General features: G+C 38.4%; 1 protein-coding gene across 1 annotated transcript; it reads left to right on the plus strand.

Moving 5' to 3' along the window:
• On the plus strand, positions 1 to 24,312 carry HEPACAM2 (HEPACAM family member 2). Its single transcript, XM_083826133.1, is given in 11 exon segments — positions 1 to 48; positions 50 to 95; positions 5,013 to 5,363; positions 6,249 to 6,533; positions 12,291 to 12,587; positions 17,233 to 17,358; positions 17,446 to 17,470; positions 17,595 to 17,632; positions 18,279 to 18,352; positions 20,224 to 20,348; positions 23,659 to 24,312. Coding segments are annotated over 11 exon segments (1,410 nt in total). The 5' UTR covers positions 1 to 15; the 3' UTR covers positions 23,669 to 24,312.
• Positions 24,313 to 24,993: the final 681 nt, after the last annotated feature.

A 24,993-nucleotide genomic window follows, 5' to 3' on the forward strand; every position in this document is an offset into this window, starting at 1 on the left:
GAAGGTGGTGTTTGTATGGGGCAGGATGCTTTCATGGAGCCCTTTAGCCAACTTATTTTGTGACTTACAGTGCAAAATATATTTTCTGCTTGTAGGTAAGAAACAGTATGAATTATATTTGATTTTCATTGGGGAAATGTGGCTTGCTTTTATACTCCTAAATTTGAAGATATTTCTGTTATATTGTCAGATGTGTTCTTTTAAGAATGTAGCCTAAAAGGTTTTAATGATTGTGTTACTCTGTTTTATGAATTGAGCTAAAACTTTTAGAAACTGACAAAAAATAGTGCTATACATAATCTGTAAATAAAACATGGGCATTGATAAAAAATATATTGTCATATTTTATTAAGTAAGATAATACAAAGTGCATTCTTTTTAACAAGTAAGGCTTGACAGGTTCTGAACCAAAGTTTACAGAGAAGGTGTTACACATCTTTTTAAAAATGCATTATGTTCAGACAGTGCTAATACGTTATTTTTCCATTTATTATGATGACTTGAAGTTAATACCTAAAATGTATATATAATATTTAAACACACTTAGTACTAAAACTAAATTAAGATTTCAGTCAACTGAAGAATGTCTTGCATTAATAGTACATTTATTCAATATTTGGGTGCAGTTTTCATAATGGTACATTTGCTATCTGTGCACTTGATAGGTGTTCTGTGCCCTTTTACGGGAAGATCCTGTGATCAAATGTTAGATAAAGTTGTATTTCTGCAAAATCTTGTAATTCAAATTTTCTGGATTTAATTGTTTTTGTAAATATCACCAGAGGGAATATATAGCATTACAAATGTAGTACGTCCTTTACTAATTCATGTATAAGGGCTTTTTTTTTTTTTTTTTTTCCACTAAGTTCATATACGGTCACCTAGTTTCCTTGATTTTGAGCTAAATACTTTGTCAAGAGCTTTGGCTTCATAACAACTGCAGTTTTTTATGAAGAGTATCAGACTTCTTTAAAAATGAAAAACCCTTTTGATAAGAATATGGTGAATATTCACTTCTTCACCTACATTACTACTTTGTTGGACATTTCTGATTAAAATCCTACAAGAGATACTGGCATGCAAACAGAATGCTTTGGAGTACATGGTTGTTCACTTGCAAGTTTCTTCTGATAGTCTTACTCAGATAGAAACCTTTCCTACTATGGGAAATGTGTGGCTTGTACTTTTTGTCATGACAAAAATCAGATGCATGGAGGCACGACACAAAGACCACCAAAGACATTGACCTCAGAGGGCAGAATCAAGTCAGCTAATGAAGCTTGGTAAAACTTGTTCTTGGGCAAAAATGCCAACCTTGGGAAGAGCATACCTGAGAAATAAGGGGTAGAGGGGTAGCAGATTTCCTGGTCCATTATATCTCTCTCCTTTTTTTTTCCACAAGTGAACTTATTTGCAAAAAGTGTCAAAACTATTGCCACATACCTAATGACATCTTACACCAAGCTGAGGGTTTTTGGAGACCTTGGGAGCTAAATGAATACTTAAGTAAAACTTAGTTGAGAATGCAACTCACTGTGACAAGGAGATGTGCATGTTAAATTCAGAGAATAATAAAACCTCGCTAAGCAGGTTTCAGTTTACGCAGTAAACTCAAAAGTTATGTCATAGTTTTTTATTTAAACTAAAGCTCCAGTCCTTGTTTTGTGTCAATAACGATCCTGTTGTGCTTGCTAATACTGATGACAGCAGAGTGAGATGGAAGCAAAACACTGGGCTCCAAATGGAGGTCATTTTTGTACAATCCACTTGGCTTACAGGTATTATACAAAACCCGTTTTGGGGAATTCCATCCTCTCTGAAAAATGTGTATTGTATTATATGTAGAAAGCTATAGGAATAAATCTGAGTTATACGGAATTTGTGCTTGATGAGAAATAAGTAAGAGCACATCAACTTGATTTCACTAAGATTAATTCAAGGTTTAGTTGTAAGTCTTCAGTTTTAATTTAGCAAAAATGAAAACTTATGAAATTAGTCCAATATTCCAGATTGCAAAAGATTTGATCTCTGTTAAAGCAGGAGCCCCCAGCAGTGCTCCCGTAAAGCCCTTTTGGCAGAACGTCACTGCCCAGTGACACCTCCGAGCCCCAGGCTCAGCCTGCCAGCCGTGGGGAGCTCCTGCCTGCCGGTGGCTCCCTGTGAAGCCACCTCAGCCGAGTCGGAGGGGAAAGCCTGAAATCGCCCAAAGCTGCTCCATGATGAACAACAGGATGGCTGGCAAGGGGGAAGCAGGGCTTCTTCCCTCACCTTCGCCCGTCTTTGCTAAAAGAATTTCCTAACTGAGCTCACAATGTTAAATGGAGCTGCTTTTCCCCATGAATTACGTGGATCCAGGCTGAACACGTTTTAAGGTTTCTATTCCCACATTTTTTAACCAAGAAGAAATGAAATTTTTCCAGCCACAGTTCTCTTTATCTTCTTCTGTGATGGTGATAGCTTTTGTACTGGTGTCCCTAGTTATCCTGCTCACTGGACCTGCTTGTTTCTTGCTCCTTTTCTGCACAGATCTGTGAGAAGTATCAATGGTAATACATATTTTATGATTACTACTGCAGCTGTTACCGGTTTCTTATCCTACAGCACGATCACTTACTGGCAGCTAGATAAACCCCAAAAGTGAGCAGTGTCATGCATTTAGCGAGGAAGGGTATGGCCAGATCTCTTAATTGATCATTTACAGATTTCCCAGTATTTGTGAGAGATGTCTTTTACTTCATTCAAGGAGATTTAAAAAATTGAAGTGTATTAGTTGGTTATATAAAATATGTTTTCAACATTAAATATTTTGTGAAGAATTTTATTGAGGGATTATTCTCTTAAATGGACAGCAGCAGTTTGATTTGCATCATAAGGTTTGCAGGGAGGGAATTCACCTCTGTTATGTGTTACAATAACCAGTAAAACTCATCTCCCATTAACTAGAATCTAGGCAGTCCTAAGAGCTGAGCAGCATTTAAAAAAAAAAAAAAGAACAACAGGCCACAGATATATTTAAAAGAAGTAGCACAGGAGGCTTCAATTCCTGTACTTCAGCTGTTTCAGGTTTTTGATCAGGAAAAAGTTAAGCATGGGCTTAACATACTCCTGTGCATCCTCCACTTAAGTCTCCCGGTATCTTTTCTACAGTTTTCCTTCCTTTTTGTCCCATTCTCCTCCTGTCGCAGCTGACCCTCTAATGTACTTTCCACCTTGGTGTCTGTGCAACCTGAAATCCTCTGCCTGCTTCCTCTTTAGCCCCTGAGAAAGTAGGTTTGTGAGTCTTTCTGCTAAGGGATTTCACCATCTTCATATAGCTATATGCTTTCTACCCCATAGCTTTCTACCCTGTAGCGTTCTCCCCAGTAGCTGCACCAAGATGTTTTCCTTTGGGTTCCCTGCCATACCTTCAGAAGTGCTGTGAGCCATCATCTGAAGTTGAGTATAGTTGAGTACAGTGTTGTTCAGCTTTCTGAAAAGGGGAGACAGCTACAGAATGACTCCTTTTTTTTGTAGACTTTGTAGCCCTCTTTTTCATTGACTATAAAACTCATTAGCTGCTGAACAGACAGTATACGACAAGAGGTTCCTTAGCAAACGTGTATTTTTCCTGCAATACAGTCAGTATCTCAGAGGTGGGTTTTTTGCAGCACCTTCAGCTTCAGTTACCTGGTTACAGGTATTCAGAATAACTGGTGCACGGTGCGAGCACAGCATGTGTCCCTGGGAAGCCCATTCTTTCTCTTTCCAGCACATTCCTACACAGTGGTGGACAGATTACTTAAACCAGATTTATCAACATGTTATTACTAATAAGGGGTTGTTGTGTTTTGTTGTTTTTTTTTTCTCCCAGCATTTTGACTTAGCACTTGCAGTGTGTACTTTTCAGAAATACGGAGCTCTCAAAGCTGAGCCCTCAAAGCTGCGACTGAAGTCAATAGGAGTTACATCTCGAACATATTAAAAGCTGTTTGTATATGCTTTGAAAAATACAGTCATTAATATTTCAAACTGATGATCTGAAATTAGTGGACATTTTTGCTGCTATTTTGCTCTGTGCTTCAATTCCTCATCTGCGAAGTCTTATCAGTTATAATGGTGTTGGGAAATCAATTCGTTAATGGCAATGCTTCACACCGTTGCTGTGCTTGAAAAGTACCGTGGAAAAGTTCACATGGAAATTGAGCACACAGTCCTAACGGTAGAGTTTTAATAATGTTCTGTAAATCTGCCTGAGGATGACATGATGAAAAATGGTTCTACAATAAAGCCTGGGAAAGCTGGTGATTAACTGAAGTGTGGGTGGCTGTTTTGCACCCTGAAGGAGGCAGTGCTCTTGGAGGTCATCAGGGGACTGGAAATTTTGCTTTTGTGCATATCAACAGAAAACCTTAATTCTTGCTTTTTCTTACAAGATTAGTAATCTTTCTTGAATTTAGTCTGAAGTGTACAGTGCAGACAATAGTAATGACTAATTACTGTCACTTTAATCACACCAATCTGTGAAAGTGGGCCGCCTTAGATTTTTTCATTGATTTCCCAGAATAACTGGCAAAGTAACATTAACAAAGTTCTTCCTGAATAAACACACACCAAAAAAAAAAATCCTTGATATTGAGTTTGTGGTTGAAGACTATTAGACAGTAGGGGCTCTGCAAATTGAAAATATATTTGAAGAAAATATTTTAAACATTAAGGTAAATTCACCTTTCTTCATTTTCATCAAACTTGCAAAAACTGGAAAAAAGAAAATCTAACCAGAAATCACAAATATCCTTCCAGCTTTGGCTTTTCCTGTATTTCAAAGCTGGAGCTCTGCAACTAGATCTTACTCCACTGAAGTGAAGGAGAGTCTTCCCATTTCTTACTTGAAATCTGAATCATTACCATAAAGAAAAAAAAAAAAGTTTTAACTCTGAGAATTTTTTCTCTGTGAGAATTTTTCTTTTGTTTCTTCCAGTGTTCCCATTTGTGTTTTGGGTTTGTTTATTTGTTTGGTTTTCATCTTTATGCAGGTATTTGTTCTGCCTTGAAGCTGACAGTACCATCTCATACTATCCATGGTATTGAGGGGCAACCTCTCCAGCTTACTGTTGACTACAATTTCAACACTACAGCTTGTGAAATCCAAATAATTTGGCTGTTTGAGAGGCCTCAAAGTAATCCAAAATACTTGCTTGGCTCTGTAAACCAGACAGTAGTACCAGACTTGGAATATCAGCACAAGTTTACCCTCGTGCCACCTAATGCATCTTTGATGATCAATCCATTACGTATCAGTGATGAAGGCAACTATATTGTAAAAGTCAATGTCCGTGGAAATGTAACAATAGCTGCCAGTGAAAAGATTCAAGTAGCTGTTGATGGTAAGTTAGTAAATTGTAACAACTTCATTTTGAAAGTAAAATTTCTGTAGTTTTCACGTACTGGTTCTTGGAATCCAGTTATGATAGTGCATTATTTATTCCAACTGTGCATGAATAAATGCCAATTATTGTTATTTTCCACTTCTGCTGGAGGGAATGCTGCAATAAGCCATCTTTAAACAAACTACTGTACCGACTAATATTTCTTGATCATAAGTAAAACATTTAAGGAATCTAGAAACCAATAAATAATATGACAAATATATGAAATATTGTTTCATAAGGCTCCATTATGCTATCAGTCATAAGGACGTATCGATTTTCAATGAACTGCAGTTTATGGATTATATGCAGGGAGCACTGTAGCTGTTTGGCTTGAAACAATTAAATGAATGAGACGTTAACGTGATAAAGTTGCAGCTGCCATTTCACTCCCACACCTGTGTCAGTTTGCAGTCATCCTCACGACCGGGTTGGCAGTGTGTTTCAGTGGGTCCCGGTGCCAGCCAAGCCACAGGCAGCACTGTTGGGGAAGTCACTCACTGTGGGCAATGTGATCCTTTGCACTCTTTTCATTGCTGTGGCCACAGGAATTTGCTTATGGGACCAGAGTTGGAGACACTGGTATACCCAACTGCAGCCTTTGTCTTATAACCAGTAATACAAACAGTCTGGTTTTGTTTAAATACTTGAACAATTCTTACAGTCACCAGCTGAGAGTATGATACTCTTTTTTCAACCTTTAACCATATTTAACAAATACAATTTGAAATATCAATACTTTCCGGAGAGGATGATGACTGGTGTTTGCATTCTCTTAGCAGTGAAGGCTGTAATGTACTGGCTAGTCACTTTTATAACTCTTCATATCTCTTTATTTTATAGTTCCTGTCACACAACCGATTGTGCAGACTGAGCCATCTTCTGGGGTAGTGGAGTACGTGGGGAATATCACATTAAAATGTACCGTGGGAAAAGGCACAAGGGTAGTTTACCAGTGGATGAAAAATGGCAAGCTTCTCCATGCTGGCCCTAACTATATCTTTTCATCAAACAATGCTACACTTCTAATTGTTCCTGTTGTAAAAGAGGACATTGGGAATTACAGCTGTTTGGTATCCAACCCTGTCAGTGCAATGGAAAGTGAGCAAATTGCACCAACCATATATTGTGAGTATATGAAATATTCATAATTACCTTTGTATAAAAGATCTGGCTGGAAAGAGTGCCTCTAACTATGGAAGAGAGGCAGAAAACTATTGAGTCAACATTGTATGTGAGCTGGCATTCAAAATAAGCTTGTTTGTAGCAGCCATAACTTATAATAGTGTAATAAAAAATAACTCTGATATGGAGTTGTGGAGATCAGCATGAACTGCAGAATCAACATATAAACTACAAGTGTCCCACCATATAGGCATCATCAAATCTGGAGGAAGTGTGACTCAAAGAAAACCAATCAGATAGGTATACATGAAAATATTGATCAAGATAAAAAGAGCAAACATTATCCGAAAGCTGAACACAGGAAGTACCAGGCTGAAGAACTGGTGGTGGTGGTATTCTGAGGCCCCCAGCACAAGAAGGACGAGGACCTATTAGAAAGAGTCCAGAGGAGGGCCACAAGGGTAATCAGGGGGCTGGAGCACCTCTGCGATGAAGACAGGCTGAGGGAATTGGGGATATTCAGCCTGGAGAAGAGAAGGCTTCAGAGAGACCTTATAGCAGTCTGCCAGTACCTAAAGGGGCCTACAGGAAAGCTGGGGAGGGACCCTTTGTCAGGGGGTGTAGGGATAGTACAAGTTAGAATGGCTTTAAACTAAAAGAGGGGAGATTTAGATTAGAAGTTAGGAAGAAATTCTCCACAATGAGGGTGGTGAGGCGCAGGCACAGTCTGCCCAGAGAAGCTGTGGATGCCCCAGGAGGTGTCCAGCGCCAGGCTGAATGAGGCCCTGGGCAGCCTGGTCTGGTGGGAGGTGTCCCTGCCCATGGCAGGGAGTTGGAACTGGGTGATCTTTAAGGTCCCTCCCAACCCAAGCCATTCTGTGATTCAGTGATTCCTCAAGATAATTTTGAGCCCAGTCCTGTTTAACGCTTTCATTAATGATGTCAGCATAAAGACTGGGAGTATATCAATGAAGTTTACCTGTGTAACCATATATTTTGACTGGAAACTAGATGTTTTCTAGCTGTTGGAGTAAGGAGGTTCTGCAAGAGCTGTGCACGTTACTGTTGCCATGGATTGACAAATGTATGAATGGGATTCTGTACTGTGACAGCTTACTGTAGTGGAAGGCTGACCTCAGTGGGACAAAACATCCCTTTCAGTCCTATAGTCCCAAGGTTTCCTTTGTACCATTTAAGATCCCATACTGATCCTTGCAAAGTTCGGAGACACTTTAGGTTTTGGTTCAAATTCATTTATTATTTTGTTGCTGTTACTGTTGATTTGCATAGGTCCCCCAAGAAGCAGTGCTGTGGAAAGCGTAATGGTTTACTGTAAGTGAAATGAGATTTTTAGGCAGTCTCTACAAGTTCAGAAAGAGTGCCCATCTTCTGCATATTTTGAAACTTTCTGTTTTACACAATGAGAGATTTCTGTACCCCAAACCCAGCTATATTTTTTCAGCTATATTAGCTTGATAAAAGAAAATAAGTCTCTTTGCAAATATACCTTGTTCTTCAATGCACCTCATCTCTGTGAAAGGTAACTTTTCAACAAGCTAATTATATAGGTGTGATGTTAATAACACTATCCACCTGGAGATTCCTGTTCTGAAGATCTGGTAACCCAACTTCATGATCCTGTCAATACTCAACAGGTTAGTTAGGCATGTGAGTAACCCCTTCAGTCAAAAGTTGCCATTTAAGTGTCTGTGGCTATAAATAACACCAGGATCTAAAATAGATGAGTAACATCACAAAAAAAAAATGGTTTTAATAGGCCATGAAGAACAGGCTATGATGGCCTCACGTTTGGCCATCATTGTTTGCAGGACACTGCTATGAAATATTTTTAAGGGTTTGTGATGGTATTCTTTTAAGACGTTTACTTAAATGATCTCTAAGCCAGCTGCAAAGTTTGCAAAAAATCATTTTGCAAATCATGCAAAAATGATCTCTAAGCAAGCTGCAAATGCACTGTTGACACCTTTCTGACTGCTGTGTTAATCTGTGGCACTGTCTGTTCGGTGTTGGGATTTCTGATTTGCTGCGTGCACAATTAGCTCCAGGGCATTTCTTGCACTGGTGGCTGTCTGGGACCCTTGCACTGACAAGGTGTGTGCCCCTTAGTCTCAGTTCTTGTACGGCTTCCTTCCTTCCCCTTCACCCAACCACATATATTTTCCTGCAAATTTGAAAACCCTTTCCAAGTTCTACATGAAAACCTATTTTCAACCGATTACTTAGCAGAATTTTAAAATTTCATTTTTACTTCTGTGTCCACATTTCTAGAACCCTTTTTTGCTTGGGTGATGCTGATATACTAAAATATCTCAGATTCCATTTTTTCTCCACAGATGGAGATATCACTATAAGTAGTTGTATTTTCAGAATATATTTTTTGTTTCATCAGAATCAAGGATTTGCTTTGTGTGTAACTTAAAATATATATAAAAAAATAGATATGAAGAGAAAACAATGCAATCCTGAAAGACTGCAATGCTTGCACTACTATCTGCATCCAAATTTGTGATGGGAATGGGGGCTTTCCTTCCTGAGCTATACCAAGTCCCATAATCCTGTCCAACCTCTGCCTGCAGAGGTGGTTTGTCTTCCACCCAGCAGTTGTCAATAACACTCCGGGATAGGCCCCAGGATCCCCATGTGCCATATGTCATTGCTGCGGGGAAGTTACTGTAAGTGATAAAAAAAAAAAAAGGTCACTCACGGTAAATACCTGCCATCTGCTTAGAAACTACAACAGTCTCGTGGAGATAGGAGCAATTGGAAATATTCCCACAGAGCAGTAAATTGTTGCCCAGAACAGGTGATTTATTATTTTACAAGTCATTTAGTTAACTAGCTGCACTGAGATGAGAGGCTTGTTTCTGTTGAGAATGAAACAGGAAAGAAGTAGAACTGGGTGATCCATGAAGGCAGGCATTCTGGTTTTGTTCTGTTTTTTACTGAGAATCAAAAGATGTTTTTGTTCTTCATTAATATTGTCCCACTTCTCCATTATGATAATGCACCGTACAACATTGCTATTGCAGTAGCTTGATCCAGAAATTAGGTATTTCAAGAGAAGAAGAAGTTGTCATGGAGGCTGCAACAGAAACAGCTGTATTGTGGTGATGGAGTTGAAGTTAATAGATTAAGTGGGATTTCATTCCATTGTACTTTCAGAATCCAGAATATATTTAGTCTCAGAAAGGAAAATGCTGATTATTTGCTTATCAGAATCATACTTTAAGCTGCATATGCCCCTCAGCTACCTAGTGTTTAGGGATCACAGTGACGTATACGAAGTCCAGGAGAGGCAACGGTATGATTCAAACTCTGAAGAATTATCTGATGGTAACTTCTTCAAGGGTGGACTTCACCGAGGTGAAGCTACTTTTCAGACCTTGACAATATTTGACTATTTCATTAATAAAAAAAAAAAAGTTTTGGTGTTTTTTTGTTTGTTTGTTTTGCAACAGCAGTTGTCAGAGCTTTTAATTGTTTCTTCTGATTTGCAGCTTTCATACCAAAGCGTGGTCCTGCATTAGTGCCATCAGAACTCAATCCTGATTCTTTTGGAGACTGCAGCAATCTCCCACCATAGGGAGGGAGCAGAGAGGCCTGTCAGCTATTCTTACTATTAATCTCTGTTTACATATGCCAAAGGTTATATTATCAGTGAAAATAAAAGCTAATAGCAGAAAGAACAGTCAGATAGGAGGAATCACTGAATCACTCTGAAAGGTAAAAAAAAAAAAAAAAAAAAAAAAAAAAGCATGTTCCCTCCTATAAATAGTGTGAAGGGTTTTAGTTTCATTTATGAAAAAGTCAAAGTTCACTACATCCCTCTCCCTTCCCATACAAAAAAGCAAGGGGCAAGTCCCAGTGAGCGGCCGGTGTGGTGACTGGGCACCGCGCACACAGAAATCTTTAGTTGGGGTGCACTCAGCCACACTAAAGCAGTGGTGACAGGTTTGCACTTTCCAGAAGTATTTATCATAGGGTGAAGTGGCACTTGGGTACAGTAAAGCAAATGACTCAGGAGTTATGGAGCCTGTGAACAAGGAGCATCTCAGCTGCTAGATTTTTAAAAATGCCTTGGTTCTTCTCAGTGGCACCTGTGATGTTGGTCAGAGCAGAGCTAATTCATTCTGATGTGGATCTGTATTGTGTTGCCCAACAAAATATCACACATGATGCTGGGTCTTCTTTAAAATGAGACTGCAAAAAGCTTATCACTAAGACATAAATAGAGGAAATAGAAATCTTGACAACTGCAAGTTGCAAAATAGGCATGTGTGGTTAAAAATGGACTACATTCAGGTCATGGTGTCATAGTCTCCATTCCCTTTCCTAAACCTTCACAAATTGGGAAAGAAAACCACAAAAGCACACATGAAACAGCCTGTGTGCAGCTTGCTATGTGCTCTTGAAGAAGAGGTCACTCTCATAAAGTGAGGCAGATAATAAATAGAAGCATACATGTTACCGGTAAATCTAATGTTAGCCTGAATTTCCTGATAAGCAATAGAGAATCTGAAAGAAGGCAGTGTTCCTCTTGATATGACAACATATTTCACATTCAAAACCAGCTACATTATTTTAATGCTTCCAAACAACCATAGGAACGTGGAAATATTACTTGATCACATTAAAATGGACATAATATTGACTTACCTGTCTTCTTGCTATGCTGTCCTGGGTGAACTTTTCTGTGACACTGCGTAGTGTCTTTTGGCTTCTTTTAGCATCTGTCGGTAGTAGGTCTGTACGTTTTGATTGCACATGGAAGCCCTCAGGGAATTATCAGCATTAAAATGACTGGTTCTTTTGACTGGAAAAAGTCATTTAATAAGGCACATCTTTATTATTTTATTCTCTACATTATTTTCTATACTCAGATCCTTGTAAAAATAGATTTTAACATGTAAAGATGGAAAAAACCAGGATCCTAAATGATCTATTAAAATAGCATGGGAAATACACTTATTGTACTTAAATATATTGTTTACCTTCCCATTGTCTTATGAAGATTACCCTAAAAATACTTAGCTGCTCAATTATCTAAGTAATGAGCACATGTCAACTGGACAATATGTGTCTCTTCTAACTATATTCAGAAGTCTAGCTGTCTGGAGTAAGGGCTTGCTCTTGAAAGAAACCTAAATGTCGAAGAAGTAGAAACATACTAAAATAAGGGAAGGTTAAAATTTATTTTAGCAGTCATTTATTGAAAACATTTTATGAAGTTATCTAAGGCACACCCCACTCTAAAGTATACCTCTAGGATAGTTATGCAAATAATTATTATACTGCTGAGTATTACAGTGACTATTTATGTATTTCAAATCTAATTTATTCACCTTTAAATATGCAGAGAGATTACTTATACCAATAACTTTGGCATTTGAGTAGAAAAGGTCTAGTATGCACATGAAAAATTGCTCCTTTACTTCACAACATTTCCAACTGTGATCAGTTTTCATTATTTTTATGGTACTGAACATAGACCTGTGCTGTTTCCCTGAACAGTGATTAGATCAGCATTAAGTTGGTGTAGTCTGAGATAAATCTGGTAAAGATCAAATTATTGAATTGAAAGTCTTTTAATTGAAATAATTCAATCTAATGACAGCCATTCTAAAGACTAGTCCAGTTTAAAGATTCCAAGTATAAAGCTATGTTTTTACCTAAAGTTTAAATGTGCACTGCTATTTTATTTTTTTTCCACAATGTTTTCTTTTTTCTTTTTCAATGCAGATGGACCTTATGGACTCAGAGTTAAGTCAGACAAAGGTCTGAATGTAGGGGCAGTGTTCACAGTTGACATAGGGGAAGCTATACTGTTTGACTGCTCAGCAGACTCAAATCCACCAAATACTTACTCATGGATTCAAAGGGATGACAACACTACTCAGGTAATCAAATACGGACCCCACCTGGAAGTGGTATCTGATAAAGTGTCCCAGAAGACAATAGATTATATGTGCCGTGCTTTCAACAATGTGACTGGAAAACGAGATGAAACTCACTTCACAGTGATCATTACTTCTGCAGGTAAGCAGATTGGTTCCTTGCTATAACTATAACATCTGACGAGAGGGTCAATACGAGGAAAAGAAATCTGTTCTTACAGAGAGAATATATGTGTGAAGTGAGGTCTATCTAACAATGTAGTTAAAGGGTTTGGGGCCATTCAATGGGATGAAGGTTTTACTCACAGTGTGTCACAGCTTGGGACAAGACCCCCTGAGATATTGAAGTTTTGTGGCAGTTTGACACTAAAATACATTTGGCCGTTTGGAGCTTTATCCCGAGTAGAAAAACTTCCTGAGTAGCCAAACCTCATCATGACCAACTACCATGGCAGAATTATATGTTTCTTGCTCTGTTTCTTACTTTGTGCTTTTAAAAATGATAACAATAAATGGAGAAAACATTGCAAAAATCTGCTGGATGCCAGGGTGGGCCTTTGCTGCCAAGGGCAGATTTTGTCCAAGGCTCACTGTCTCATTCTCTGCCTTTCAGAAGCTGTGAGCCCTGGGGCCCCACGGTGGTCAGTACATGGGAGAGTCTCAGTCATACATCACTGGCTAAAATAACCAGTCACAGACTAACAGCAGTGAGGGTCTTTAATATCTTCCCAGTGTGAGAAGATAGGTATTATAAGAGCTTCAGTTTAGCATATGGTGATAATGCAAGCTGTGATGATGAATGAACTACAATCTGCTTGTAAAAATTATTTTGCTTTCACATTTAAGAAACTATGAACTGGCCACTATGTTCTGCTGAGCATGTCTCCTGTGTTTCCCATAATTTATAACCTCAATTCCTGCATCAGATTGTGTTAAAGAGCAAAAAAGCAATTTTTCAGGAAACCTGCAGAAGCACACAGCTAAGAATAAGATACTGAGGCACTCTGATATCTACTATTAATAAGGATTATTACAAGTATTTTCAGATAAGGACCATGTGCTGTTACTGTTCAAAAAAGATGCAATCGACTGCAGTTTAGAAAATTTAACAAAGCAATTTTGCTTGTGCAGAACAAAGAGCTCAGCCATTTGTTAGTAAGGTAAACAAGGTGCGCAGATGTCCATTATTCAAGCTGGTACGTAATCATCACAAATCCTTGGGGTTAAGTATGCTGAAAGGAAGACAGGTTGCAATTTTGCAATGAGAATGCTGCATTTTAAATGTTACAATTAGTGGAGAAAGAAAATGCAAACAGAGCTATGTGTCATTAGAAATAAGAACGACATTTCCCCAGGAAGTTCATGGAAGCTGTATGGTATATTCATCAGTAAGAAATAAGAAATTCAGCTGAGATTTCCTTTTAAAGCCCCAAAAGGAGGGAAAAATCCAGAATGTTCATGTTTAGTTGCACTTAAAAACATACATTTCCTAACTGACAAATATTTTACCTAAATAAAGCTTTCAAAAATATTTTATCCTGTGTATTTGGGGGGAAAAAAAAAAAAAAAGTCCCCACTCTCCAGCCATTTCTTCCTGAAGAATATTTATTCAGATAGCACTAAATCCAGATGTTGAGCCCACCTGTTGCAATGCAGCACTGATTGAACATAAAAGGTATGAATTCACCCACGAGGCTGAACCTTAGTGACCCTGCTCAGGCTAACCTGCTTAACAGAATTTACAGAATTAACAAAAATTTTATGGGATTAAACTAATTAAACAAAGGCTATGAATTCTCTTCCATATGCCTCTTCCCTCTTCCTATAATCCTAGTTACAGAGCCTGGACTGTGCCTTTCAAAACACTGGAAATGCCATTTAAGCAGCAATAGGAACATCAATGGCTTGGAAGAGCTTACAATCCAACCTTAGTTTCAGATTGAAACTCACCTCTATGGCAGTAGTAACAGCTACCTAATTAATGCAAAAAATCATCAACAATTTTATCAATAAATTACAATTATATCAAAAAGCGCACTAACCACAGTCTGGTTTTGGCCAAGACTAGTTAGATTTTAAAATAATAGGATCTATCTCATTATGTACACAAGTCATTTCTCAGTCCTCAAACTGAGTCAGTTTGAGTGTTAAATGCATGTAAAGACCACTTCTTTGTTTTCTGCACAGATGTGCTTGTGGAGATAAGATTTATTGAGTCTAAATTTAAAATTACTATTTTTAAAGAGGATTTTTAAGGTCTCAGATGTCTTTCCAAGTGTTTTTTTTTTTTGTTTTGTTTCTTGATGAAAGAACTACATTGAAAGAATAAGAAAAAAAAGTATGGTGAAATTGCAGAGATTTGTTTTCCTAAATGTTTGGGATGCATCTTGTTTGAAATCCACACATTTAATCCACGCAATAGCCAAAACTTCTCACTGCACCCAAAGCCAGCACAATGGCACTGAGTTACATGATGTGAGTAGATGCTGGCTCTGTATAGGAGTCCATAGGTGTGCTGGAAATACATCCAGCTAAATAATGCACATTTGAATTGTGTTAGTAAAACTGGCACTGGCAAATACACAGCGTTAATTTACATGTGTGGACTGTGACATGGCTTCTAATTAACGAATTCTACACCATTCAGAGCAAGAGGTGGGAATTAAGAGTGCACAAGCAACTGTGCTTGGCCTTTCCTAACTTTCAAATTCCTGTCTTTTCAAGTACTATGTAGGTGTTTTCAACATGTTTTTGTGTATATAATTGTATATGTTCTGCTCGCGTTGTATCAGTAAATCTTGCTGGAAAAGTGCTACTAATGTGTATCTCAGAAAAAGGAAATAAATCCCATGTATCTATATAGACATGAATACAAGCGAACATAAATTATTAGATTCTGATGGGATTTGATAAATAACCAGACTGCCAGTGACGTAAAAATCTTTAAAAAAACTACAGCAGTTCAGTTGTTCCCTCCTACTATGCAGCTCCTACAGCTGGGATGATTTCCCTCCCATCCAGCACAAACTACTTGAAAGAAATATCAATATCAATGGGTTGTAAATGAAGAGTAAACACAGAGGGAAAGAGACATGTATGCAGCCCTATGACGGGAGGGTAGTTGTGTTAAGAGTTACAGGTATTGTCTTAACCTCTGGTCCCATGACAAGCCCCCTGGACAATTTTGTCTTCTGCTGGATGAAGCTATCAGTGTCTGGGCTACTCCAGCTATACATAATCTGCCCTGGTTTCTTTTTTCCCCAGGTATTCTCTATTTTCACCTGATAGTTTTCAGTCCAGGAATTGCTTGCTTGGTCACTGTAATTATAATGCTTTATTCTATTAGCAAAGCCAATCAAATTTTGGCACTATCAAACATGGTTTCTGCAGTGTTGTTGCCTGCACACCACTACCTTTGTGATATTTGCACTTTATGAGACATTTCATTTTATTTATTTAAGTCAGGGCAGACAACCTGAGAGACAAATAGCAGTTGTGCTGGTGACCAGCATATCACCCTTTCATGCATGAAGTAGAAAATGTGCACAACACAAGGACTGCTAGGTAGATACAAGATGCTGGCTCCAGCCCTTCTTGAAGACCTAATAACCTACAGGGAGAGGAAGAGCAACTTCATCTGTAGGCACTTTGACATGAATAGGAACCTGTGCTGATCCACGGAAAGCCAAACACTGAAGCGGAGGAGGAGATACTCATTGATGGTCCCCGTGAGAAGCTGCAGCACATCTGACACACCACATGCCATCTAGGTGGCTCTGACACAGATATCTGAGTGTTAACCCAAATGCTGTACAGCACACAATTACCTTACCAATTTCTGAGGTGTGCAAAATTGTATCATAGAGCTCCACTGCCCAAGAGCCATGCTCAGGCAGATACCTCACCCCTTAGCTCTAGAAATGAGGGAGCTTGTTGCCTTCTGTCTGCTGCGGTGCCAGGAGGGAGGATCTGCCCTACCATCTAGCTAAATGCAGGCTGCTCTATCAGGCGGTAAAATATACCAGGGAGGCATATAATTGTGTGTATGTGAAATTGTCACAGCCCTGCTGACTCTAAACACACCCCGCTGTCCCTGCAGGGCTCCCGTGTGGGACAGGATAGCATTCGTTGCGTTTTGGAAGCTACCAAATTCCAGTCTTGGCTTGCAAATAGAGTGCTTTGAAAGCATGATAGTCTCCTGCTATTTCCTAACACAGTCTGACACAAACACAACCAGCTAAATACATTTTTATTAGAAGAAGAAAAAACTATATCACCTCGTGATTTGTTTGACATGTCTGTTGTTCTGGCAGAGTGGAAATCCATATCCTATAACAACAACCTACAGAGGAGAGGGTTTGCTGTTAATACACGGTGATTCCATCACTGTGGAGACCTGATCCTTGCTCCTGGTTCACCCTTGATTTCCTGAGTACCTACAGGTTCTGTCACCTGTTTTCTTTGCACTTCAGAGTCTCTGTGACTAACACCAGAACACATTCATTTACTTTTTGTGGTGCTGTAATTCCTGGATTATGTTTACTGACCTTCATTTAGCTCTAGGTACCATTCTGTTCTGGACTCCTTTCTGGTATGCTTATCATTGCTTTCCCAACTTAGGTGATTTGTGGGGAATCATCACCAATTCACAGGAACCTAAAATTTATATCGATTTCATACCTATATACTAGCTTTGTATGAATTTAAAAAGATGCATTTTTCATTTTTGGAATATGACTTTGTACAGAACAGGAGACTAAATGCAGTACTCATCTTCTTTGACACAGGATTGGAAAAGCTGGCCCAGAAAGGAAAATCTTTGTCATCTCTTGCAGTAATAACTGGAATTTCATTATTTTTGATCCTAGTTATGGTCTTTCTGTTCATATGGAAAAGGTATCAGCCACATAAAGGTATGTAAAAGTTAAGCATGTTCTGGCTATTCTTCTGAAATATTAGAACATAAAGAATTATTTTTTCTTTTTTTCTCTTCTTTTCAGTGATACGACAGAAGCTGCAGAGCAGGTACAAAAAAAAATCATTCTTTTGGTTTTGAAATCCTCTCCATTACAAGAATTACACTTTGTCATATTAATTTTCTCTCCTTGGCTTGTGACATCAAATTAAAAAACGTGTTTCTGTTTTTTAGGCCAGAGGCTGATTACAGAAAGGCACAGACATTTTCAGGTAATGCTAATGAAAGAAGTGTGAGCATAAGGTCAAATCCATTCTTACTGAAAAATAGCATCTCTACATACAAAAAGAAAGAAGGAAAGGAAGGGAAGTGTGTTTTTAGCTTGGGTTGTACACCTCTATTCTAGCTTTCTTAGGATAAAACCAAAAGGAGAAAAGGTCAGCATGGGTTTAGCTCATGTGTAGAGTTCACATCAGTATGCATCCTGCTGGCTTGAACTCAAGCTGTTCATGTAAGTTAAAATTAAACTTCTGAATGTTAATGGTACCACGCAATACCAAAATCCTGAGATCATAATAAAATATTATAATTGGGCTTGTAGCATAGTGCCCCACAGCCCAAGAGCCATGCTCATGGAAAAAAAATGAGCTCAGCTGGAGGCTCTGCTCTTGGTCCGAGGCCCTGGAGATCACCAAGCAGCGTGCACACCAGTGGTACAGCTGCCCTGCCTTGCTCCATGCCATCTTAGTGGTTGAAAGTGGTTTAAAGTAGACCAAGCATCCAATATTCAGGTGTTTGTTGGTTTGGTTTTGTTTTGAAATTAGGCCAAATGAGTTTTCCCATCTATATTTAAACTGTCTATTCCAGATTTGTATTACATCTTGACATGTTTTTCATGTTTGTTCATTTTAACTTTAGGACATGAAAGTGCGTTGGATGATTTTGGGATCTATGAATTTGTTGCTATTCCTGATCATGCCAGTGGTTCTAGGGTATGTGATTTTATGTTGCAAACTGATCGTTTTTTTCTATTTCTTAAGGAGTACCAAATGTCTGCACTAGAATCCTTTTGTCAGTTCCTTTCTGCTGCTTTTCATAGTTGCTTTTATGACACCCTGTTTATAACTATCATTTTCTCAGTGCTTTCTCTGTCTTTACAAAGTTACTAGTTCAGTACGTGTATCATCATGGTGCAGGAGGGAACTACCCAAACTCTACATGGAACAATCTCAGTTCAGTTACCCTATATTAAAATAATATCAGTAGTGTTGGGTAGATGAGTAATAGTGAACCATTCTCCCTCGTCTCTGTACTGTTGCTCACACAACATACAACTTTGACAGTGCAGAAAAGCCTCAAGAGATATTTAAAGTATTGTTTGTAAAAATATACAAAATAAATCTCAGTTATACGTCACAAGAATTCTTTTGGTAGTTTCATGTATTGCAAGGGAGGACTTAAGCACAGGCATTTTGCTGGCAGAAAAAAATCTCTACTACATATGCTATTTCTTTGCACTGTGACTGTACAGATGCTATTATTGGCCATTATTCTGCTGTGTTGTAAGATGGACAAGCTAGAAAAATAGGCCCACATGAACCTGATGAGGTTCAAGACCAAATACAAGGTGCTGCACCTGGGTTGGGGCAATCCCAAGTGAATGAGGAGACTGGGAGAAGAACTCATTGAGAGCAGCCCTACAGAGAAGGACTTGGGGGTTCTGGTGGACGAGAAGCTCAACATGAGCCAGCAGTGTGTGCTTGCAGCCCAGAAGGCCAACTGTGTCCTGGGCTGCATCAAGAGAGGAGCGGCCAGCAGGGGAGGGAGGTGATTGTCCCCCTCTGCTCTGCCCTTGTGAGGCCTCACTTGGAGTATTGCATCCAGATCTGGGGCCCCCAGCACAAGTAAGGTGTGGGGCTGTTAAGGTGGGACCAGAGAAGGGTCACGAAGATGATCAGAGGGCTGGAGCACCTCTCCTATGAAGACAGGCTGAGAGCGCTGGGGATGTTCAGCCCGAAGAAGAGAAAGCTCCAGGGTTACCTTATTTCAGCTTTTCTTTACTTAAAGCAGGCTTATAAAAAAGGTGGATTCTTGCAGAATCAGAGCCTTAGTAAGTCAGAAAGGAGAGGTGACCACAGCAAAGTGGATTTACAAGTACTTAAATCCATTCTAATCTCCAGCACAATTTCAAGAAACAGGAGAAACTCCACTGGTCTAGCTACTCAGATTTGTGACATTGCAGATATAGTCAGCATCTGATCCACTGATTCATTTTCCCTAGCAAAAAATGGAAAAATACGAAATTGGAGATAATGAAGAACTGGAGGTTGGATAGGGAAAGAAATCCTTATGGATTATGAGTCTAGGTGTGTTGGCATAAGAAGTGATTTGTATACATAACATATTGGACAATTTCGTTACTACTTTTTATGAAAATTTCTCACAGTTCTCTCACTTTGACATGCTGGTGGCAGTTCTATACTGAGCTTTTTCCCTAAATATTTTCTCATTTTTTACTATCTATTCTCCTACTTATATTTTCTGTTATTAAATGTTCCTTCCTTGACTTGTGGAATAGTAATATAAAGTACTTGCTATATTAAATGCAAAAGCTGCATCCTAAATCTTCTTAGATCCTAACTGAATTTTGCTTGCATTACTATAAACATGATGAAAATTTACCCAGAATGAAATGTGAACTAATAGAGATGAATTGTTAAATCCATGCCCAAAATGTTGATGAAGGGATATTCTGTTGTTAAAGTGTGTGAGAGAGAGAAAGAGAAGTTACATTACCAGTTTCATTTCTGTTGAACCTCTTCCCGTTTGTACTTACAGCAGAAACACTCTTTGCTATTTTTAGGTTTCAAGTCAATCTGTTCCTGGCTCTGCCAGTGTCCCAGGCCAGGATATGCTTAGTACAGTTTATGAAGTTATTCAGCATATTCCCGAGCAGCAGCAGCAGCAGCAGCAGCATGACCATCAACAGTAAGTTAAAGCCTTTGTGCACTCGTGGTAGCTTAAAGACAAGGACTTCTGCATACGTTTGTGACAGAACAATTCACATGTTGGTGGCTGGTGTTTGATTCCAGCGAAAGGGGTAAGGAAGCAAAAAGATGTGAGCTACATCAGTTCTTCCACCGTTACCTATACAATCCTATACAACTTCCTATACAACTTCCACTTTACCTCCAGACTCCAACCTTCCGTTTCATCATGCCACATTTGTCTAAGCGTGAAAAACAAAAGCTAAGACCTTTAAACACAATTTCAAGGGGAAATTCCAACATGCTTTAAGAGGGTAGCTACAGTTTGACACCACTGAGATCTCAGCACTTCCCACTGAGCAGGTTACTTCTTTAATCAAAGCAGTTTAATTGGCAGCCCGGCTTCCAGATCGGCCAGCCATGTGCCAAGAAGAGTTAGGGGTCTTTTGCACTGTTGAAACTGCCCAGCTGATTAATGACCAAGGGTTGTTTGCAATGGTCACTGAAGTACTGACAGGCAATGCTCCATTATCTGAGTAATTGATGTCTTAACTAATTAACTGATTTTAACTAATGTTTTAGAGCAAAATAAGTATTCTTCTGCAGTACCCTGGCCTGGAAGACTAAGAAAATGCCTTTGCTGAGTTAATTACCACCTAGTGGATGCTAGTCCTGTTTTTATTCAAACCTGCTGCATCGTACCTCTTGGCATAAGAGTAGTGAATACTCTTAAAAAAGAGTAAAGTTTTTGTAATGGCAGTATAGCTACCATAAATCAGCTCTGAATATTGGCAGTCTTACAAATTAAGAACAGCTCACAAGACTTCATTCGGTAACAAGCCCATTTTATCACATTTTCCATGTTTTTACTGTGTGTTCCCTTTCTTTTATTATTGAAATGGAAAATGCTCATTCTTGCAAATATACTAATCAGTTGGCTGAATAATCATGCTTGTGTGACTGCATTACCATTCAGGACTTACACTACTAAAAATTTTGTGCGGGTTACAATTTCAACTGTGCATCCAAATTATGTATGCAAACATGCAAACATGCTTGTAAAAGCAAGCTGATTAGTGAGAAACTAATAATGAATTACTATGGCATTTTTCTTTTGCTTGGAGTTACTCACTTTGAATCAAGATGATTTTTTAAACCAGATGTAAAAAATAGCAATCACAAGGTACATTTTCTTCTTACTCTTATATGCCTCCCTTCTCAGCTTTCTCACTGATATATGACTCTTCTAAAATAATACATTCAAAGTAAAGGTAACTTGAACTTTGTGACAGTTCAGATTTCAACTCAAGCATCACAAAACGAATTCTGTAGTTGTAAAGGACTTGGTTGCATAGCCACATTTTGCTGCTCTCTTCATTTAGCAAGATTTTTAAAAAGAAACATAGGAGCAAAACTTCCACTACCAAAACCAGGATGGGTCCTGCTAAACATGATAAAGGGTGAATGACTCAGCTTGGAAAGACTGTCTTAGAAAGATGAATTTTCCAATTCCTGACCTGCAGTGAAGGAGCGCTCTTAGCAGTGAATAAATTGGGACAATTAATACTTGTATTTGCAGCAGGATGCTTCAGCACTGAGTATAATGAAATGTAAAACATCACAAAACTGGGAATGGAGCTGAGGAAGTAATTTCAGACTCCTGCAGTGCAAAGTAGTGATTGCTTATAGATGGACTCCATGAACCCAGTATGCAGGCTTCTGTACAGTAACCAGCAATGCTCATGGGAAGCGTGATACAGGATTTGCCTGCACTTTGCCGACAACAGGAATTTCTCTTTGTGCAAAACAAAAGAATAGATGTTAAGGCAGCCAAACTGGTTTGCTGGGAAAGTGATCATTTTGCTCATATTCCCTGTGGTCCTGACTGGAAATGCTGTAAAATTTATTAGAAATAAAATGCAAGGAAAAATAAGTAGAAAACACATTATTTCATAGCTTAATGCCCAGATTTACTGTCTGAGAATCTTTCAAATCCTCTCTTTGAACCTAAAATCTGCAGTGTCAGCTGATTTTCTGTCTCCTTTTATATAAATCCCAGTGACAGTACTGGCAAATTCTCAGACTAACCAATGCATAATGCTCTGAGAATAGCTTTTCCCTAACACTTTTTGTTATACTTTTATCAGCCTTTTCATTCAGTCACACACACATGCACCTATGCCTCTGAGCTCTAATGAGCTCTAAATAACTGCAAAAAGTTCAGCTATGCCCCAGCTGTTCAAAGGTAAGAATACTGCTGAGAAGTAATAAAACTCTCAAACTCCCCTGAGATTGAACTGCGGGACTGAAAATCTAATTGCAGTCAAAAGAATAGACCTGGGATGATAGTTGGATTGGCATTTTTATGTTCTTATGGTGATACTAGTTGTTGAGTGCAATAATCTTTTGCATATTTGCCTCGTTTCTCAAGGAATCCAAGTGGAAACATCAGATATGTTTCTGAGGAAATCCATGCCCCATCTCTGGGATAGACAGTCATAGGATGGTACATAGCTGTAGCACATTCAATCATTTCATTAAACACACTCCTCTAAGCTGATTTTTTTTTTATCATCCTTGCACATTTTTTAAACTAAATATAAATCCTTTGACAAAGAGGACAACTGACTTTTTTCCACATACGAAAAAAAAATCAGAAAATTGCTACAAAAGCTAATGAGCAAGAAGTTTAACTAGTCCTTGTTCAAGAGCATTGACAGCTCAAATCTCTTCTGACAGGGGAAATTGTAACTTAGATAGCATTTTCACTTCAAATGAAGATAAATCTGCATCATCTCCCTCTCCTCTCATATGCACTATTTCTCTCAGATCAAGCATTACCATGGCACAGATTTCCCATCTGCTGAAGAGCAACGAGGATGTAAACCTTGGCCAGGCATTTTGGCACGGGGTTTGTGCTGTGTACACCGACAGCCTGTCATTACTGCTACTCTTTAGCAGGTGCTCAATGCAAAATTGTTGATAACATATGAACAGCTTGAAATATTTGTACTGAAAAGGCAGCATTCTGGTGTGCCATATTAGCCAGGATGGCATCATTTATGTATGGCTCAGACCTGTCTTGCCACTAATTATATATTTCAAAACTGGAGATCTTATGCATACTAAAAATTCAGTCAAATATCAGTGTGTTAAAGATATGCCCTTGGAGCTGACTTTCATGTTAAAGAAGTGTTTTTTCTTTTGTGTTTAGAATTGCTGGTTTGTATATACGTTTGCAACAGTGTTCTAAAAAAAAAGAAAGAAAGGAAGCATTGTGGGCAACAATTATCATATCTGTTCTTTCCTAGATGTATATGAAGATGCAGGAACAGGAAAGCAAAGCATCTGAAAATACAAAATGGACTTAAATTCCTTTGTTATACATAGAAAGGAAATGCCCTCAACTCTAAAAATGGCAAAGGCTTACACCAGCTTTACTTGAAATAGCAGCTTATCTTCAGACTTTGGGTGCTCTGAATTGCTTTTTTTGCTTTTTTCTTTTACTTCTGTTTAAGTCATAGTTTCTTGAAATGTATGTCTTTTTTCATTCTTTATATTTTTTTTCCTTATTTGTGGATACAAAAAGTCAAACAGCTTAAAAATCATAGTATAAAGCCTGTACATTTATTATAATAGTTGGTGGGAGAGACATAGAGGAATCAGGCCCACAATGCCTCCCATGCTTGTTTTATTTAAAAAAAAAAAATGTATGAAAGATTTTCATTGGGCTAGATTTTTACAAGAGAAGGTCTCCATGAAAAGTAATAGATGCAATATGTCAGATTGCAAAAGACATTTGAAGTTTAAAATAAAGTCATTCTTTTAACTCTTTCAATGTAACAGTATCTTTTAATTTACCAGCTTAGAAACTGATCTGTAAAGCAGTTACAGTATAAAAATGTACATATGTATATTATTCTAAATAATGTGTTCTTATTAAATTCTGTTTCATTTCCATTTGAAGTGGTTCTCTACTTGCTGCCAAAGAGCCTGGTTTTCATTGACTAGAGGAACAAGAAGCATTCGGATCACTTCTGCAAGCTACAGAATGTTTAGACTATTTATACATTAAAATTCTCCAGTGCAAATGAAACCAATTTTAAACAATGTGCTACAAGCCCCTTCGCAAATACAATAAGCCTCCTTCGGAAGATCCTGTTAGCAGGTGTCTGAGTCCTGCAGAAAAATTCACTATTATTTCCATAGGGTCAGCTATTATGTGGCTTCAGCTAGCTTCAGCCAGAGAAAAAGAATATTATGAAATGAATTAGATAGTCTACAGAAAAGGGGAAAAAAAAAAAGAAAGAAAAAAAAGAAAGAAAAAAAAGTGCAGTTTAGTATCAGCTAATCCTGGAGCAAATCATCAGGCTGAGTAATAAGTAATGAGAAGCACACAATGTGCCCACCCTTGAAGAGAGGCTGTGTGGGGTTATTTAAATGATTTGGTATTATGAAAAATAATTTGCATTTTTATAAGCACCTCCCTAATCCATGTTTACCATTACCATTAATCCATTCTTCCTGTCTTGTTCTTTCAAAGAGGAAAAAGAACCAGCTTTTCTGTAAATATTCTGATTTCGTGATGCCAAAGAAAAAAAAAAGGGGGGGGAAAGGAGGAAGAGAGTACTGAGCACTCCCCGGTG

The sequence above is a fragment of the Anser anser genome, assembly GCF_964211835.1.
Source record: "Anser anser genome assembly, chromosome: 2".
NCBI lineage: Eukaryota > Metazoa > Chordata > Aves > Anseriformes > Anatidae > Anser > Anser anser.